The sequence below is a fragment of the Stegostoma tigrinum genome, chromosome 8 (genome assembly GCF_030684315.1).
Source record: "Stegostoma tigrinum isolate sSteTig4 chromosome 8, sSteTig4.hap1, whole genome shotgun sequence".
Classification (NCBI taxonomy): Eukaryota; Metazoa; Chordata; class Chondrichthyes; order Orectolobiformes; family Stegostomatidae; genus Stegostoma; species Stegostoma tigrinum.
In genome coordinates this window covers 57247485-57267720 of record NC_081361.1, presented here as the reverse complement: position 1 = coordinate 57267720, position 20236 = coordinate 57247485, and the positions used below count along the sequence as shown (strand labels likewise).

The window sequence follows — 20236 nt, the reverse complement described above, 5'->3', positions numbered from 1 at the left end:
CTCTTAAGTATGGCCTAACCAAACTCTTATTAAGCTGCCACATGACATCCTGACTCTTATACTCAATTCCCCAGGCAATTAAGGCAAGAATGCTGTATGCCTTCTTTACCAATCTAACTACTGGTGTAGCCACTTTCGGGGAGCTATGGACTTGAACTCCAAGATCCCTCTGTACTCCAATGCTGTTCAGAGTCCTGTCATCAACTTAATACTTTTCCTTAACATTTGATTTCCCAAAGTGCAGCACCTCACACTTAACCGGATTAAATTCCATCTTCCATATCTCCACCCATATCTGCAACTGATTTATATCCCGCTGCATCCTTTGATAATTTTCTACACTATCCACAACTCCTCCAATCTTCCACCTAGGTGAAACTCAGTCAAACTGTGAAATGAGAGGCACCTCATTGTGACAATTGGAAAGTTGTGAAACTAATCTTGGAATGATAAACACAGCAGGCCAAGCAGCATCACAGGAGCAGGAAAGGCAATGCTTCGGGGCCAGACCCTTCTGGTCTGGGCCTGAAGCATTGGCTTTCCTGCTCCTGTGATGCTGCTTGGCCTGGTGTGTTCATCCAGCTCTAAACCATGTTATCTCAAATTCTCCAGCATCTGCAGTTCCTATTATCCTTGGAATGATAAACTTCAGGTTTATGCCAACAAGGAGATTGACACATGAAGTGCTCATTTTAGTTTAAACACTGTAGGCATTTCTTTTCAAACATTTAAAGGCCCAGAGCTTGAAATGGCACGTCTATTTGATAGGTCCTTTTGGCAGTTCCAATGTGCTTAAGCATTCATGCATATCTTTGTCTAATTTAACAGTTCCAAAAGGCATCCTGCTTTTCCCAAAGCGCATCTGATGTCTCCCAATGGTGTCCCAAGAACATATCCAAAAGGATACGTTACTTCTCCAAGGGAGTTTGGCAATGTTGGACCTTTTCCTACCAGGAATCTCCTTCAGATATAAAGTGTATTCGGTGTTGTTTTGGACCTGCCACTAGTGAATATCAGATCTGATTGAGGGTGCTGTAATTCAGAAGTTGCTGCTGCCTGTATGTACAAAATGAAGATTTTCCGTGTACTATTTTAGATGCATACTTTGATACTTTGTTTAGATCTCATGGGGATTTTAAAAACAGATTTGAAATGTATCATGTAAAGAAAATGTACTTAAAACAATTCACAGGCTAAAATGAAAATAAAACTTACAGGAATCAGAGGTTTCAGCGAACAAAGATTCAATTAAAAAAACAGGCAGAAGGCTTGTGTGATTTTGCCACATATACTCACATTACGAGCTTTCTCCAGGTACATCTTGTACCTTTCCTCCATTGCCCTCATGTCTTCATCTTTTTTACTCAGGGCACGTTGTAACTCCTCAATCTTTTGAGCTGGAAGAATAAGATTTGCACTTTGGAAAGGTTTCAGATCTGGTTTTGCAATTGTTAAAATTGGTTTGAATCTGATGTTTCATTATGTTAAGGTGACACCATTTTTCCTCATGTTTATGTTATTTAGGTCTTTTCTTAAAGGGAAAACATTTATTTTTGCAAGACAGGAGCTTTCTGGTTGATTGGCCAGTGGACTCCATTAGCACAGGTATTGCCACAGAGAATCGATCAATTAATAGCAATGAAGTGTTCACGTGCTCATTTGGCATTTCTAGCTAATTCACCTTTATTCCACCCAAGGAAGCTATAGACATCTGCACTTCAGAACTACATCATGGGGATCTAGACCAGCCACCATTTCAATGAATGCTGATTCCGATACCTACGATATCAGCAACGTACAGATGAGTTCAGTTTTAATGAGACCCCAAACAATTAGTATTGCCATGGTTCCCTGTGAAGCTCAGATCTCTCAAACATTTCTCATGGAGTCTTCGAAGATGTATCTTTGATAAAATGACACCTAATCTCTTGCTCATTGCATAATTGCACCATATTGACGACATCCGTGTTCTATCTGAATCCACAGCTGCACGCAAAGATTTTCTTAGATACCAGGATGGACTCCATCTTATACTTAAATTCATGTTTGAAATTGAACTGTCAAATGAGAATTCTTCCTCAATGTCCCTGCTGAGAAATTTTATGGGGTGTTCTTAACAATCTTCAGCCAGAAATTTCAAATGGATGATGCTCTAGAGATCAACAAGATTGCAGGTGTCAATCTTCAAGGATTCAATTTGCTTCATGTGATATTCAGGCCCTGGATAATCCAAAGGCTGTGGGTCCTAACAACATTCTAACAATATTACAGGAAACATGTACTCCAGAACTTGCTGCACCTCTAACCAAGCTATTCCAGTACAATTTTATCACTGGTATCTACCCAACAATGTGAAAAATTATCCAGGTTTATCCTACACCAAAACAAAAGCAGGACACATCCAACCAAGACAATCATCGCCCATCAGTCTACTCTTGATCATTGAGGAAGTGATGTCAAGTGCCACAATAATCAGCTCACTGCCATCAAGATTGGTTCTGCTAGTGCCACCAGCTCCTGACCTCATTACAGCCTTGGTTCAAACATGGACATGACAGCTGAATTCCAGTGGTGAGTTGAGAGTGACTGCCCTTGAAATTAAGGATGCATTCAACTGGGTATGGCATCGAAGAGCCCTAGCAAACCTGGAGTCATTGGGAATTGAGGGGAATCTTCCACTGTTTGGAGTCAGACCAGGCACAAAGGAAGATGGTTGTGGGTGCTGTAGGTCTGTCACGTCAGCTCCAGGACAAATCTGCAGGAGTTCCTTAGTGTAGTGTCCTGGGATCAACCACCTTCAGCTGCTTCATCAATAACCATCCCTCCGTTATCCGGTTAGATGTGGGGATATACGTGGCTGTTTGCACAACGTACAGCACCATTCACAGTTCATCAGCTACTGAAGATTGGTACCTGTGATCTTGTTGACCTCTGGAGGATCATCCACTCCACATTTCTGGCTGAAGACCATTGCGACAGTGTCTATTATGAGACTCGCTTCTTCAATTGAACAATATTTGCCAGATGGTCCTGAGTGTGTGAAGAATATCTATTCAAATCTTTCACTATTACAGTCATAGAGTTGTACAGCATGGAAACAGACCCTTTAGTCCAATGCATCCATGCCAGCCAGATATCCCAATTTATCTAGCCCCATTTGCCAGCATTTGGCCTATATTCCTCTAAACCCTTCCTATTCATGTACCTATCCAGATGGCTTTTAAACGTTTTACCAGCCTCCACCACTTCCTCTGGTAGCACATTTCCATACGCATATCACCCACTGTATGAAAAAGTTGCCCCTTAGGTCCCTTTTAAATCTTTCCCCTCTTACCTTAAATCTATGCCCTATAGTTTTAGACTCCCCTACCCTAGGAAAAAGAACTTATCTAGTCACCCTATCCATGCCCCTCATGATTTGAAAAACTTCTTTAAAGGTCACCCCACAGCCTCTGAAGCCCCAAAGAAAATAGCCCCAGCCTATTCAGTCTCTCATTAACGTACAAACCTACCTAGTCCGGCAACATCCTTTTAAATCTTTTCCAAACCCTTTCAAGTTTAACAACACCTTTCCTACAGCAGGGAGACCAGAACTGAATGCAGAAGTCCAAAGGCGGCCTAATCAATGTCATGAACAGCCACACTATGACTTCCGAACTCCTATTATCAATGCACTGGCCAACAAAGGCAAGTGTACCAAACGCCTTCTTCACGATCCTAATTACCGATGACGCCACTTTCAAGGAACTGTGAACATGTACATCAAGGTTTCTTTGTTCAGCAATACTCCACAGGACGTGACCATGAAGTGTTTGGTCCTGGCCTCACTTGCCTTAGTGAAATGCAACACGTCACATTTATCAAAATTAAACTCCATCTGCTGCTCCTTGGCCCATCTGATCAAGGTCCAGTTGTACTCTGAGATAATCTTCTCTGATTTACTTTTCTTCAGCAGCTATTGCACGTTGGATTTCTACTGTAGGCCAGGCAGCATCAGAACAGCAGGAAAGCTGACATTTCAGGTCGACACGCTTCTTCAGAAATGGGGGAGGAGAAAGGGAGCTCGGAAATAAATAGAGAGCAGGGATGGGGCTGGGGAAGGTAGTTGGGATGGTGATAGGTGAGTGCAGGTTGGCAGCGGTGGGGATGGGTCAGTGAGGTGGGTGTGGATAAGTGGGAGAGAAAACAGACAGGTCAAAAGGCAGGGACGAGATGGAGGGTTGGTCATGGAATGAGGCTGGGGATGGGGAGATTTTGAAGTGAGTAAGTTCTCCCAACCCTCCCTCTCATCCCTGCCTCCTTGACCTGTCCGTCTTCTCTCCTACATATCCACTCTTTCCCCTCACTGACCAATTCCCACCACTGCCTACCTGCACTCACCTACCACCATCTCACCTATATTCCCCAGCCCCACCCCTTCTCTCTATTTATTTCAGAGCTCCCTTCCCCCCTATCCAATTCTGAAGAAAGGTCCCGACCTGAAACGTCAGCTTTCCTGCTCATCTGATGCTGCCTAGCCTGCCGTATTCTTCCAGCTCCACACTGTGTTATCTCCAGCTCCAGCATCGGCAGTTCTTACTATCTTTGATTTCCACTGCGATAGTCCTGCATAAACGCTATGCCTCACTCAGTAATTTAATCTTCAGATCACCAAATCCAAATGATCAGCCATAGACCTGTACTGCTCACCCTAACAACTTTTTCCCCAAACGCTGCTTAACCTTCAATGCCTGTACAGCCAATTTCTGCTTTAGTTTCATAATTATAGTGTATGGAACATTTTGCCTTTTCTTCTAACCATGCAGATATGTGAAAAACTGTGTCCATTGCAATGTTTTAAACTTACAGCTCTGTTGTATTTCAGGTTGTAAGTCTTCAATAAGTTCTCTCTTTTTCTGCAGCTCATCTTGGGCCTCATGAAGTTTCACCCTACAGATAAAAATGTATAGCAAGTTAATTAAAAGTTACAGTTCAACTCCGAACTGACCTACGTACTCTGCACTGATTTTGATTTCAGTTTCTGTATTGGAGTCAGTAGGACACTGGGTGTTGTTGGACACTATCACTTTTACCTATTGAGGTTAGAATCTTTTTCTGACTAAAAACTGTAAGCAGTTGAAAAGATCTCTCAATTTCTGGATTTCTATTTATCAGTTACAAATATTAACAGTTCAAAGTTCTACTATATTGTTAATCTGAAGCAATTCACAGAAGCAGAGTTCTCGAATCTTACAAAACAGCAGGAGGGCATTCGGCCCAATCGTACATATAAGGACTTTTTGAAGGAGCCTATGAATTTCGAAACCTAGATAACAAGTGGCAAATTTTTTGGTCTTCGTATGCAGGTCCTATCCTTTGCAAAGCTTTCTTTACAATCTATGTTTGGATTCTTACCATTTGTTAGAAATCTTGCAGTGTAGGTTTAACCTATTGGAATATTCCACTTATATTCATTAGGAAGAAAGTCCACTTGGATTATGTCAGAGTTAATAGACTAGAATTAACAAATTGATTACAAAACTTCTGTGGTTCTGCTTTTCTTTAATGGATTGGTTTATGATTGGAAGAAGAAAAAGCTGAGACATGTTTTTGACTGTCAGTGACACTACAGTGTATAAAATGAATTTTGAATGAACTAGTCAGATCTATTGTATCTATCTACCTTTACAAACTACAACACTGGGGATTTTAGAAACTTGCATGAGGCCACTTCAAAGCAGAAAAATCTTATTTAGGATTATTTACTTACAAATGTGCATCCAATTTCTTCTTCAGTTCACTTGACTGCAAAATAAGACAATATATCAAGAATGTTTGGTACATTATTTTCATATTGTGGAGTGCATAATTCAAGCTGTTGTTTGTTTGGTAACTAATCATTTTTTTTTGGAGGTCTGCACCCAATATTTAAGCAACATATGCCCATGAGGCAGTTCAAGTTGCTTTATTGCAGAATCACTTTCATTCATTCAGTAATAAATGGTTGAACTGAGTAGCCTCAACCCCTCTCTTACTCCATCACTGACAACCCTCAATTCTTGCAGGTGAAAAGTGCCTCACTCAGCCTGAATATTATCTATGGCTTAGCCTCCACTGCTCTGTAATACATAATTCTAAAGGTTAAAATCCTCTTAAAGAAACTCATCCTCATTTACAGCTGCTCCTCATCAGAAGCCTAAGATAGAGTTGCTTATACTGCTTCCATGCAGCTGAGAGGGTTTTTCCTTCCCTCTTTTATATAAAAAAACTGTATGGGATATGGCCATCACTGGCTGGGCTGCTATTTATTGCCCAGCCCCAGCTGCCCTTGAGAAGGTGGGTGGTGTGTTATGTTCTTGAACCGCTGTAGTCCACATGCTGTAGATAAACCCACAATGCCGCTCAGGAGGGAATTCCAGGATTTTCATTCAATATCTGAAGAAATGGCAATATATTTCCAAAATAGCTTGGAGGAAACTTGCAGGTCTTAGTGTTCTCAAGTATCTGCTGCCCACGCCCGAGACAGAAGTGGTTGTGGGCTTGGAAGTTGTATTCTCAGAAGCCTTGGTGAATTTCTGCAGTGTATCTTACAGATGGTATACACTGTTGCTACTGAGCATCTATGGTGGAATGAGTGAATGTTTGTGGATGTGGAATGCATCAAGCGTGCAAGTCTGTCTTTTGATGTCATGCTTCAAGTGCTGTTGAAAGTGCACCCATCCAGGCAAGTGCAGAGTATTCCATCACACTCTGACTTGTACCTTTTTAGATGCTGAGCAAGGATTGGAAATTAGATGAGTTACTCACTGCAGGTGTCCTAGAAATTGATAGTGGGTGATTCAGTGTTGGCAATACCATTGAATGTCAATGGATGACGGTTAGATTGTCTCATGTTGGAAATGGCCCTTGCTTTGCATTTATGTGGCATGAATGTTACATATCACTTTTCAGCCTAAGCTGAATAATGACTGTACATGAGCGGAAAACAAAGTCAAAAACCTCCAAGGTAGCAGAAATGCTCTTAAAAATCTTGGGAAATGACTTTAAAGCAGTGAAAGCACATATTCGGAATAAATATTGTAAGTACAAGTTTTTCAACAAGGCTAAAATAAAGCAGTGATATCACTCTTTCAGAAGAATTTGTAGCTTGTTTAATTGTTCAGCCCTGCCACTCTCCACTGTCCACTGTCCTCTTACCTTGTTCAATTTGGTAAGATCCAAGAGGCTACATGTCCACCGGCAGTTAAAGCCAGAATCCATAATCAAAGAAGCAGTCAATTGCATTTTAGCACATAATATCAAAACTGCCTATCCTACAGGATTTCTGCATGTTTATGAATGTGTTCCAGTTAAATGCAGATGCTGTCCCAAGTTCCTGTTGGTTTTGAGACAGAATGGCATTTTTTAATACTTTCGCCTCATGCACATACTAACAACCCACTTCAGGTGCAAGGTATTACTTTGCAGTAGATTTCTCAAATGTCATCCAAATGTCCCAACAGATCGACCTACTCATTATCAAATATACAACTAGATTTAGCTTCTATTATCCCAAACAAAGCCCATTAAAGACATGCAAATAATTCTTTCTATACTTAGAACATAGAACATTACAGCACAGTACAGGCCCTTCGGCCCTCGCTGTTGTGCCGACCTGTCATACCGATCTCAAGCCCATCTAACCTACACTATTCCATGTATGTCCATATGCTTATCCAACGATGACTTAAAAGTACCTAAAGTTGGCGAATCTACTACTGTTGCAGGCAAAGCGTTCCACTCCCTTACTACTCTCTGAGTAAAGAAACTACCTCTGACATCTGTCCTATATCTTTCACCCCTCAATTTAAAGCTACGCCCCCTCGTGCTCGCCGTCACCATCCTAGGAAAAAGGCTCTCCCTATCCACCCTTTCTAAACCTCTGATTATTTTATATGTTTCAATTAAGTCACCTCTCAACCTTGTTCTCTCTAATGAAAACAGCCTCAAGTCCCTCAGCCTTTTCTCATAAGGCCTTCACTCCATACCAGGCAACATCCTAGTAAATCTCCTCTGCACCCTTTCCAAAGCTTCCACATCCTTCTTATAATGCGGTGACCAGAACTGTACACAATACTCCAAGTGCGGCCGCACCAGAGTTTTGTACAGCTGCAGCATAACCTCTTGGTTCCGGAACTCGATCCCTCTATTAATAAAAGCTAACTTCTTTGCTAGGTGAATGGAATAACTTAACCTTAAATTACTCGCTACCACTCACTTCTTCCATCTTAGGGCCTTGATCCTGTAAGACTTTCTGGAGATCTTCAATCTGACGTTGCAGTTTTTTAACATTTTGTTTTTCAATTCTGTTTAAAAACATGAAGAATAAAAATACTAGTTAAAAGCAATTATTACTTTGGACCATCATCCTGTGTTGGTGCTAGTTTGTCAACCAAAGGCATCTGTTCAAATTCTATTTTCCTCTCCTTTACTCACACCTATTTATTCGATTTTTAGCCAACTTTTTAAAAATATTATATGCTGTGTGTCAACTGTCATGTGTAACTCTTCCTGTGAGAACATTTCATCTCATTTTCTCCACTTCTCTTCCAATGATACTCTTCAATTCACCAAGAACTGGAGACAATTGGTCTCTATTCACCTTTAAACTTTTCTGTTTTGAAAATCACTTTAACATTTGTGTTCTAATGAAAAACATCATGTCCTCGAGCAATACAGTCTATTGTTTTAAATATGTACTTTGAGAATCTTAGTTTTACCATTTCAGACAATTATTTTTTCCTATAATAAGATATTCAGCACCACATCCAATACTTCAACGGTCCTGTACAAATTTAATATTACACCAGATCTGGATTTAAACCTTTCACAAGTTTGCCACAAAACCCACAAATTGAATAAGGAAACCAAATGTGGACTCAGCACAATTACATTGCTCCCTGAAGATGAATACTGATTTCTGTACTACATTGCTAAATTATAAATACAGCCTAACTCAATATGGTCTAGTATCATCAGAATCACTAATGGACCGGAAGTTGAAGACTCAATTCCTTATCTTACCAAAAGACATTCAAGTCTACAGAACTGTCAAGCTGTATATAATAAAGAATAGTCCTATTATGCACAACTGACCACATGCTACAAAGGCCCTAATGCACGATATTCTACTTTGTAATATATCAAAATACAATTGCTATGTTCCAATATCAACTTGTGAATTTGTCCTGTTTCACCAGAACCCAAATCTAATACAGCATCTTTGAGTTAAATGTGCAACTCACTGAGGAAAACAGCCTCCTACCCAGTTTAGCAACTTTTCTGAAAAGCTTTTTCCCATCATACACTACGCAAACAACTCTAAACACGTTAAACAATGATCAATTGAAGAAAATCACGAAGAAATTTAAAACTTGTGGGAAAATATATATCACAAAGGTTAACCTTGCTGCAAGATGCAGAATGTAAATCAGATCAGTTTCCTTGCATTTAAAATTTCTCATAAGAAATGAGCAGATGAAGAGCAGATCAAATCATATCAAAATTACATTCACACCTATTTTCGGTCTCCAGCTCATTACTTGTCCGATTTGCATCATCTAACAGCTTCTGCAGTACTGAAATGCGCTCATTTTCCGATCCCTCTTGTTGCAATTGCAACATCTTGTTCTCATGTTGCAGTAAAATAAACTTCTCCCTGCACATATAAATAAATTGCAATGTTACTGTTTAACGATATGGTCATGGCATTTAACAATCATTATATTTGTGAGCATTCGCCTATTTTCCCACGAATGTTGGTTGTTGCAGTGTAATAATTATGCAATCAGTTTTAAACAATAAAGTGCAAAGCAAAGGGTGAACATTGAGAAAAGTTTGTTGCAAAGAAAGACACAATTATTTTAAACAGAAGGATCATTTATTTCTGCAGGGAATGTCCTGAACGCCTGTTTAAATTTCAAACTTAAATGGTTGAAAACCACAATAAGTTGACAACATTTGATCCAGAACTTCCTAATAAGCTTAGCGCTAATTGAGCCAGAAATTGAAACTGTTCTTACATTGAAAAGACAAGCACTGTATTAAAAACTTGATTTCCAAACTTCAGTATTAATTTTAGAGATTTCTATTTTTAGGTGGAGTAAGAATGTAAGAGCTATACCTATATTCCACAGGAAGAATTTCAGCTGCAAGATGATCATGTGAATCCAGAGAAAATTTACCTGAAGAATAAGATTTTAAAACATTAACCATTCACTGCTGACAAGCTGTTTTAACATGATAGTTCATTTTACTTTTTGATAGACAATACCATTTCACACAAAATACAATGCTAGTTTTTATGAGATGTTACAAAAAAAATGTTATGCAAAAGAAAGTGTAATGGGTATTGTCACCTTATTAATGGCATCAAACAACGTTTTGAGCATTTACAAGATGTTAGCCGAGCAAGTAATAATATTCTCATGGAATATTATGAGGAAATATATTTGAAGATTTAAAATTATTTGAAAACAAAAATTTGTTGATGATACAACACAAATTTATGCCGTTATACCAAATCAACTTAAGTTCTGTGATAAATGTATACATTTAAAGGCATTTTAAACTTCTAGGAAAAAAAAACACAATCCTATTTGTTGGTAAACTAGATCTACAGAGCACAAGAAATGAATAAATAAAAAGAAACTAATGCATACCCGATTGCAACAAGTGATCTTGCTGCACTTGAGTGCATTTGAGCTCCTCATTGGTTTCTTTAAGAGCATCACGCTCTACTATCAGTCGCTGAAGGTTTTAAAAAAAACACAGTTCAGTAAGTAATAGGCACCTGCAAGTCTGTCACGGTGTTACTACCTCATTCTCAATGAATGAAAAAGAAATATAATTAGTGTATGTAAGGCTGCGTTGCTGATTTTATAAATATCGCATCTCATCTGCTTGATCACACAAGCAGCTGAAATAAGGAATTAAGATACAGACTTAAATCATTCCAGGACACACATTGTTTGCCATAAGATGTTGTGGGAACTTTGTAGCAGTTTTCAATCTCAGTGCTAGCTAGGAAACTATTGCCTTCTTTTGCTGCGAAGAGTGGCTTTTAATATGGATAAAGGCATCTGCCGAAATCAGGAGAAATATAAAACAGGTAAGTCAAGCAACAGGCTGATAGCTATACTTTCAAGTTGTAACTTTTAGACAATATCCCAGGCACCACTATCGTCATCCTGGTTTTGTCATGTCCCACAGGCAGGGCAGACCCATCAGAGATGTTAGCACAGTGGCATAAGTAAGTCAAGAGGGAGTTGCTCTGGGAGTCCTCAACACTGACAGTGGACCCCACAAAGTCTCATGGCACCAGATCAAACATAAACAAGGACATCTACTGATAACTACCTATCACTCTACTTCCACATCCTCTACTGACGAGTCAGTTTTCCCTATGTTGAACACCCCTTGAAGGAAGGTCTAGAGGTGACAAGGGGACACGCAGAATGAACACTGGGTGGGAAATTTCATCAAGGGTGGTTCACTACTTGGATAGAGTTTAAAAGCACATAGCTGTTAGACAGGGTTTGAAGCAGGGACTGAGAGAGAAACTTGACCTCCTCATCTATCACCCTGTCACAGGTGCATTTGTCCAAGACACTAACAGGAATGACCATTGCACAGTCATTGTGGAGTCAAATATCATCTTCACATAGAGGATAACCTCCCGTGTTGTGTGGCACTACCAATGTACGAAATGGAATAGATTTTGAACAGATTTGACAATTCAAAACTGGGCATCTTAGAGGCACTGTGAGCTGTTATTAGCAAGACAACCGTATCCAACCACAATTTGCAATGTTATGGCCCTGCATTTCCTCACTTGCCATCAAGCAGGGGATCAACCCTAGTTTCACAAAAGGGAGTGGGAAGGCCCATCAGGAGCAGCACTAAAAATACCTAAAACATTAAGTGTCAAGCTGTTAACAGTATAACACATGCAAAATGCTGGATCCAGCATGAGATAACGCTAAGTAATCCCATGGGCAATAGATGAGATCAATACTCTGCTGACCTTTCACATCCAGCCGTAAATAGTGGCTGAAAGAGCAGGCAGGAACTGCTCTGATTTCAATGTCAGGAATTGTCACTGTCTAGTTTCAAAATCTAAAAACATCCAAACCTGGGCTAAAAAAGGGTGGGTAACATTGGATCACAAAGATTCCAAGCAACAATAATTTCCAACAACTAAGAATCTACTTCCTCTTAACATTCAAAGGCATACCATTACTGAATTTCCCCACTATAAAACAGCCTGAGGATTAACTGACCAGTAATTAAACCAAACCAGTTATATAAATACTGAAGCTACAAATTCCATGGAAAGTAACTCACTTACTAACTCACTAATGCCTGCCCACAATCTACAAGTCATAAGTTTGGAGTCTGAGAGAATACTTTCTACTTGTCTGACTGTGCGCTCATCCAACAACACTCAAGAAACTCAACAGCATTTAAATCAAAGTGACCCATTTGATTGGCCACCCACCACCTTCAACATTCACTTCTTTCCCACCGATGCGCAATGGCCAAAGTGTATACATGATGCATTGCAGCAACTCAGCTTGGCTCTTTATACGACATTTCCAAATATGTTAATCTCTGCAATCTGGTAGGACGAGGTAGAAGATGTGTGGTAACACCAACATCTTCTTGTTCCCCTCCAAGCAACACAACATTATGAACTGAATATATAATGCTGATCCTTCATTTCTACTGCGTCAAATTCCTGGAATTCTTTTCCTAATAGTACTCTTGGTGTATCTACCTTTTGTGGACTAGAGCAGGGTTCAAGAAGGCAGCTCACCACTCTTTCTCAAGAAAAGAAGGGATGGACAATACGTACTGGTTGATCCAACATACCTACAACCCATGAACAAATGAAGAGCAAAGATATAACCTGCTTCACTGATGCAAAATGGCAACTAAACTAGAGGATTAAAATTTATGCCTGAGTCATTAAGCCAGTTCACTGTTGGGAAATAGTATGACCATTACAAAATAAAAATTAAGATTATTCTAATATCAAACCATGAGGTCCCATCTCAAACATCTAAAGTCCTTAAAAATCTGAATATATTGTTTGTGCAAATTATACTTTCTCCACAGGTAGAAATATTTCTAACTGATGACTAAATTATTTGCTTGGTATTGCAGTTTTCTGCTTCCTGTGCGATTTTTCCTTGATCCCGTGATTCAAATAAGTCCTGAACTTTAATGTTTTCTCGCCAAATATAGAAAAGAATCACTATCCAATTGATATTTTGATAGGAAAATCACTTCAGGCAAATATTAAGGCTCATATTCTATTACACAACTTGTTGGATTCTGTCTGAGACCTATAATACAACACACAATCAATTTCATCATTCTATACTGTAGCTGCATTCTAATTCAAAAATATTGAAATACCAAACTGAGGCATGCACATTTTCTCAATTCAGCACTGTAATAACTGTCTAAAAACTTCTTTGAGTTCAACCCCTCTGTCATCATCTTTAGTAAACAGCTTATGTTACCACATGATCATGGTATTTTGTTTTACTTTTGCCCAAATACAACACTGAAACATTATAACAATAATTAGTCAAATTATAAACATATAGACTATAAAATGCTTTGTAATACCATCTTAAAATAATCTCTATTGAGGCGTAACAGCACAATACTTTTCCCCAGATATGAGCTAAGCTGGATTTTATTATCATTCTTTGCTACTCAGAGATGATGGTAGCACTAGGACTTTCTTCTTGAAGTGCTCCTTGTTGTGTCACTTCAGATGGTAATGGGGTCTGATCTAATGGGACGGGATATCAGTCAGTCAGTTGTGTTTTTATGACAATCCAACATACTTCATTTTATTTCCTCTGGTACCAATAGGACAATTTACAAAACTTATTCCAGATAATTTCATAACTTGCCATGCTGACAGCTGAATGCACGGCCTTTAACCTGCTGCTTAATGATGTAGTAGTTAAATTTTACCATACAGAATTCCAGCAACATGTACCCAAAGGTTCTGAGATGATTAGTTCCCAATTTAAATAAGCGATTCCAGATTCATGGCAATGTGAGTGACCTATACCTACCCAGTAAAATGTCCTGGTAAGCCATTCCATTCTGCCAAACATGGACCAATCATCAAAAAGGAAGAAAACTGGACCACCCATCATTGACATCAACATCAAAAATAACAATGACATATCCATTCCTGAAACCTTGCAAAGCCATCACCATCATTTGGGGGTTTGTGCCAAAATTGGAAGAGATGTTCCACAGATTAGTCAAACAACAACATGACATAGTCCATTTCAATCAAAACATACATTAAAGCCAATATCCCAGACACCACCAGCATAATCCTATGGTATGTTCTGTCCCACTGGCAGGGCAGGGGCAACAGCAATGGTGGTGTACAGTCTGGAAGGGAATTATCCTGTGGATTCTCAATATTTGGTCTGGTCCCCATGATATCCCAGGGCAAATATGGATAATGAAACCTTCTGCCACCACTCAGTTGATGAAACAGTATTGCTCCATGTTGAATACCACATTGAAGAAAGACGGAGGTTGGCAGAGACAAAAATTCCCTCTCCAAGAGTATAATGTCCCAACATGGCTCATTAGTTGGTCAAGCTGGACAAACCCTAATAGACATATCTGCCGGGTGAGGTGTTTGGCAGGTGAACAGGGAGAGCTGGATGGAATACTAAAGTATTATTTATCAATCCTCATACCGATATAGCACAAAATATAACTTAGGAAAACTTAATCAATATCAAAAGACCTGAACTTTATCTACTGGCCAGAAAGGATAAGGAACATGGCAGTTCAAACCGTTTCAGTAGGTAAGCTGCTCATGTTTGAAGAACGAAAGAAATCTAACTGTGGTTCAGTCTGAATACTAAAGGGAACTTGCCTCTTTTTCTTTCAATAATGTTTCATGCTTTTCTTCAATCTGTTTCAATTCAAAAGCCAGTTTGTCTGCTCTTCTTACTTCCTCAGACAACGAGTTGTGAAGTTCCTGAACCTTGTAATGACAATAAAGCAATGTTGCAAAATGTCATTAGATTAAATGGCACTGTTGCATTAGATTAGGAAAAGTATGGTGTTCCTCACCTGATTCATTTAGTAAATGTGTTCCTTCTTATGGCACTGGACCATAAGTCTGAAAATGTTTCAATCACTAACCTATTCCAAGTTAGCTGCTCTCAATGGAGACAAAATGGAGGTGCCGCATGTGTCTATGATCACAGACGGACAGGCAGTATTTCAGTAAAACAGCTGAGGAACTATCTCATCAAGACAATTAAAATATGCGACAAATCCTGTCCCTGACAGGTCGCATCTCAAGACTGAAAATATTAAAAATGTTTAATGGAATTTTCATGAAAGGAGTGAATCATCTAGGTTGGAGAGGTAAAAGATCATTATAATATAGAAAGCTACAAAATAATTAGCTCCTTAAAATTTAAACGATTCCAGCACTTGGTATTCAATTTCATCTTTTTCCATGTCCCCAGTTACTTAGTCAACTGTCACATCCCGATTTCAGAGCTTCTGATTCAGTCTATTTTCTGAATGGAGACTGTAAATCAATTGGAGAAATGTCTAATATTGGGTGACAATGTACATAGCCTAAGGAAGCTGCTTAATTTTACACTTAAGTTGTTTAAGTTATCTGCACAAGCAATGGTTTTTCATGAAACTACATGCTCCACTCAGATAAGGGGATTTGTGGCTAATGCTTACTTGTCTTTTGTATGCCTCCAGCTGAGCACGTGCAGCGTTAGCTTTTCGGAGCTCTTCCTCCAGACTGACTGTATTCTGCATATACATCACGTTTTTGTCCTCCAACAATTTCATTTGCCGCTTCAAATCATTCAGGTCTTCGAGTTTTTTCTTGTATGTCTCCACCAAAGCTTCTAGTTTGGTTACCTTATCTGAATAATTTCTATAAAAACAATGATCAAAATCCATAAAATGTTTTCTTGTCTGTAAAATTTCTAGAACTAGCCTTGAATTCTGTTCAGCTTGGAGACCTAGTTGTCGTATAAACTCCAATTTAGCTTAAATTTAAACTACATTCTGATACTGAAGTCTGAACATTTGCTTATATATAGCATGCACTTTGTTGCTTTAATAGATATATTACATAAAAATGTTCACTAAGATTTAAAGCATCTTTGATCATAGTAAAACTCAATTCCTTCTGTACCCTTTGCTGAATATCTTAGTCTGTAATCAACTGCAATGAAGTTCCATGTGCAAGATCAATAAAAATCACCATATTCAGAAATGAGCTTTGAACAAATTACCAAAAAGTCTATACGAGAAGGATGAACACGAGTCAAGTAATTGCAAGCTGAAGAAAGGACAATAATCATATCAGCCTAAAAGGACTAATCATCAAAGCATGAAACAAATACTTACTGGCTTTTCCAGATATCTTCCATCGATACTAGCAGACTAAATTTATAAATTCTGTTAAAACCTCTAAGCAAATAAGAATTGTGACGTAGAAGGAACATAAATAATGTCTCACTATTCTTCTGTGGTCAAATAAAAATACAAAAATTACCAATTGAAATAGCAAAGTACTGCAGATGCTAGAAATCTAAAGAACAATATACAGGAAATACTCTGAAACTAGTGAGAGAAATACAGTGTTATCATTTAAAAAGTTGGCTTTCATCAGAGTACTTTCCATTGAGGGAAAAACAACTTCTATATTAAACTGTAAACGGGATATGCACAACATTTCTGATGATACAATATGGCTAAGTCAACATCACCAACACAATATTATCCCATGCTTACTATAAATTTTGCTTCTGGAAGAGTGACTATTTTGCAAAATTGTGTTTTACAAAACAGCACAGACATCAGGAGGCAGAAAATACAAACAATGCCCTATATTTTAAAAGAAAGTCTGGATACCTGCAATAGGGCTTAATTATCAAACAATCCCTTTAACAACGAGAATCTATGGTCATCTTAATAAAATTGTTCCAAATAACTGTTTAGTGTAGATGTTCCATTAAGTAAAATAGTGAAAAAAATTCTTGATTCAGTGGTTGTTTGCATTCTCAGTGCCAGAAAGCACTGTGTTTTGCTGAAAAGTTATGACAATCTTTCAAATTTCTACTTTAATCTACTCTAACTATACCGTCAGCACATGGAAAAGTTTGCCTCAAGTTTCAGTTAAACCTTCCGAGTCCAGTAAAATGCATCACGACAAAAACTTATACCAGAACAGTCAGACCTTTTAAGTTACTATTTAGGTGGACTTTCAGTTTTTCCTCTATCCGTCCTTGTGTAATATTATTTTTAAACTTAAATTACAGGACGACAGCAGCTAATACTTAAAAGCAAAATAATGGTGATGTTATTCATTTATTTATCATGTCAGCAATCCAAATAACAGATATATTTTTTGCTCTATAATACAAGGTCATATATGATAGGGACATGTTATTCTGATACTTCAGTTAACGATCATCTTTTAACAACATAGGTTGTGGCGAATCTGTTCCTAATTACAGCAAATGTAATTCAGATGGAATCTACCAGCTGTCAATACTCCTTTACCTCATTATATCAATTTCATCTTTCAGAGCAAGATTTTCTTCTGCCAAGCTGTTTAGTTCATCATTTCTGTGCTGCATCTCAATCAATTGTCGTTCCAGTTCTTCACAATGAACACGATAGTCATCTTTTGCTGTTTCAAGCCTAAACAGAATGTTAACAAACAAAAATCTTCTTTGATATATATGAAAGAAACCCCCAAGTACTGTGACACAACCGGTAACCGTTCTGAAGGGGCAGAATGATTCACTAATTACTATATCTACAATGATATTTAACATTAACAAAGACATTGAAGATTAATTCACATTTTGTAGTGAAGCCATAATCTAATCTTGTAATTCAAAAGACAGCTACAGACTATTCAAGGTCAATTAACTGTGTAATCATCACACTTTTGGAACATAAACAAGTATTGAATTGTATGAATTTTGTGCCAACTGTCTTGTTATTCTACATTCAAGGTTTCTGAGAAGATTTGTAGCTTTGGTTGTTGACTTGCTCATCGAGCTGCTAAGCTTGTTGGCAGATGTTTCATCATCATACTAGGTAACATCATCAATGCACCTGCACTGAAGCTTCACCAGAAGGCACTGATGCTGTTACCTGGTATGGCAATGAAACATCTGCAAACAAACTTAGCAACTCGGTAAGTCAACCACCACAGTCTACATTCATTTATAAATTAGATATATGTAATTCAGGCCTAGCTTTTTCATTTGAAAAATTACATTGCACAGATTAAACCACAGCAATCAGTACTATTTGACAAAGTTATATACAAATTGTGCAGTGCATTGGAATATCCAGTTATGTCATAGACAAGTTGGACAGAGCTCCCCACTCCAACTTCCCCCATCCTGTCCCCACACGCACACACAGATGCACACAGTTTTCAGCCAAGAATGTGAGATTAGGAAGCAGTACTCCCTTAAATACTTTGCTTCCTTACCTACAAAATATGATTTATTTATAATTTTTGCTAAGCTATAAAACAATAAGTAAATTCATAAAGGCATTATACATAAATCAAACCACATCTTTCCTGATTCCCTCAGTACACTGAGTTGAAATTGAAGACATTATCAGGAAGAAAGTAACCAACAGCATATATTAGGGAATAAGAGAAGAAAAGGATGGACCACAAAAAGGAAAAGAATAGACTTGAAAATTTATAAATAAATTTATAATGCAGTAAAAGTTGTGTAGAAGATAAAAAATAGAGAAGGCAAAAGGAAAGAAAATAAAACATGGTTTTGAATAGCTTTAACTCCAGTGATGTTTCAGGGAGCTACTGTGAACCAGATTACTTAACAAACTCTTGGCATCAATTTTTGTATTCACTTTGCACTGCCATTTAAAGTGAGTGCAGTGAAAGCCTGTTTTAACCATGGTTCAATATATTACAAACTTGATTATTACAGAGGGGTCTCATGGCTCCTGATAGCAGTACGGTATTTATTTAAAGCTTAATTTTGCTAGCTAAAAGTCATTTTCCTAATGTGTTCTACCTATAATGTAGTCTCACTTTTTGGACACCAGCATCTGCATTATAACAGGCTTGCACTGCACAAGACAAATGTGGGAAAAAAAGAGAGATATTCAGTCCGAATAGTGGGCAGATAGGCAAGAGTAGTAATGCAAGACAAACGAAACCTGAAAGAAGAGAAACAAGTAAAATGCAGAGACAGAGAGCCAAATATATGGAAAAAATTGAGACTGGGTCAAGAAAGCGAGTAAGGGACTGATTTAGATAAACCAGTCTTTAGACAACAAATTTAAGTCAGATTAAAGAATTTGATCTTTGTATTTTAAATTGTGAATTTACTTTTAATTAGTGGATCTCATGTCATCCACAAAGTCAGGGCAAAACAAATGTCCTTCATTCCAATAGTTTTAATGTAGTTAAAAGGATGGGAGTGTCTGCAGGTTCTGGAGCTTTGGAAGCTCAATCTAGTGATTTTAGGCTTTGTTGACTATTTTATACAAGTTAAAAACATGTTACGATGGCAGGGGGAAAACATTATAAAAAGAAAAGGAACAGGAAATCTTAGTAAAATTAAAAGCAGACAGCAAGAAGGGACTAGGGAAAGGGATTGAGAAATCAACAAGAATTTGCATTGATGTAGGGCCTTTATTGCTGTAAAGCATCCTAAGGCACTTCACAGGTGAGTTATCAAACAAAATTTGCTATCAAGACGTAAAGGAGATATTACAGCAGGTGAAAGGGTTAGGTTTTAAGGAATGTCTTAAGAGAGGAAAGAGAAGTAGAGAAGTTCTTTTTGAGAGGGAATTGTTAAGTTTTGTAGTGAAAAATAGGAGAGGATAGAGCTTAAGCAGCTGAAGGCAGAGTCATTAATGACACAGTGATTAAAATCGGAGCTATGTGTTGCACATACACATGGCAGGAGGGGTTGAGGGTGGTGTTTTCAGAGAGAAGAACAGTTAGACCCATGAAATGTCTCTATCAAAAAGACGAAGCAGAATTGAAGGGAAGGAAGATTGGGCAAGTAGCTCTTCCACGTTTACTGTTATCCAATAGAAACATCAGGAATGTATGCAGCTGATGGAGCTGCCAGAATCATGTTGCTGCATGTGTTAATTTGAAGATTTGAGGCTT

General features: G+C 38.2%; 1 protein-coding gene across 2 annotated transcripts in view; it reads right to left on the bottom strand.

The window, feature by feature from the left end:
* hook1 (hook microtubule-tethering protein 1) overlaps nucleotides 1-20236 on the bottom strand; it is a 79320-nt gene that overhangs the window by 11092 nt on the left and 47992 nt on the right. For both annotated transcript variants that reach the window (XM_048538627.2, XM_048538628.2), the window contains exons 10-19: nucleotides 17620-17760; nucleotides 15781-15982; nucleotides 14948-15058; nucleotides 10680-10767; nucleotides 10142-10202; nucleotides 9536-9676; nucleotides 8237-8324; nucleotides 5750-5784; nucleotides 4847-4929; nucleotides 1297-1397 (exon numbers count right to left, since the gene is read on the bottom strand). In XM_048538627.2, the coding sequence (XP_048394584.2) occupies nucleotides 1297-1397; nucleotides 4847-4929; nucleotides 5750-5784; nucleotides 8237-8324; nucleotides 9536-9676; nucleotides 10142-10202; nucleotides 10680-10767; nucleotides 14948-15058; nucleotides 15781-15982; nucleotides 17620-17760 (1051 nt within the window). The remainder of the gene's footprint in view (nucleotides 1-1296; nucleotides 1398-4846; nucleotides 4930-5749; nucleotides 5785-8236; nucleotides 8325-9535; nucleotides 9677-10141; nucleotides 10203-10679; nucleotides 10768-14947; nucleotides 15059-15780; nucleotides 15983-17619; nucleotides 17761-20236) is intronic.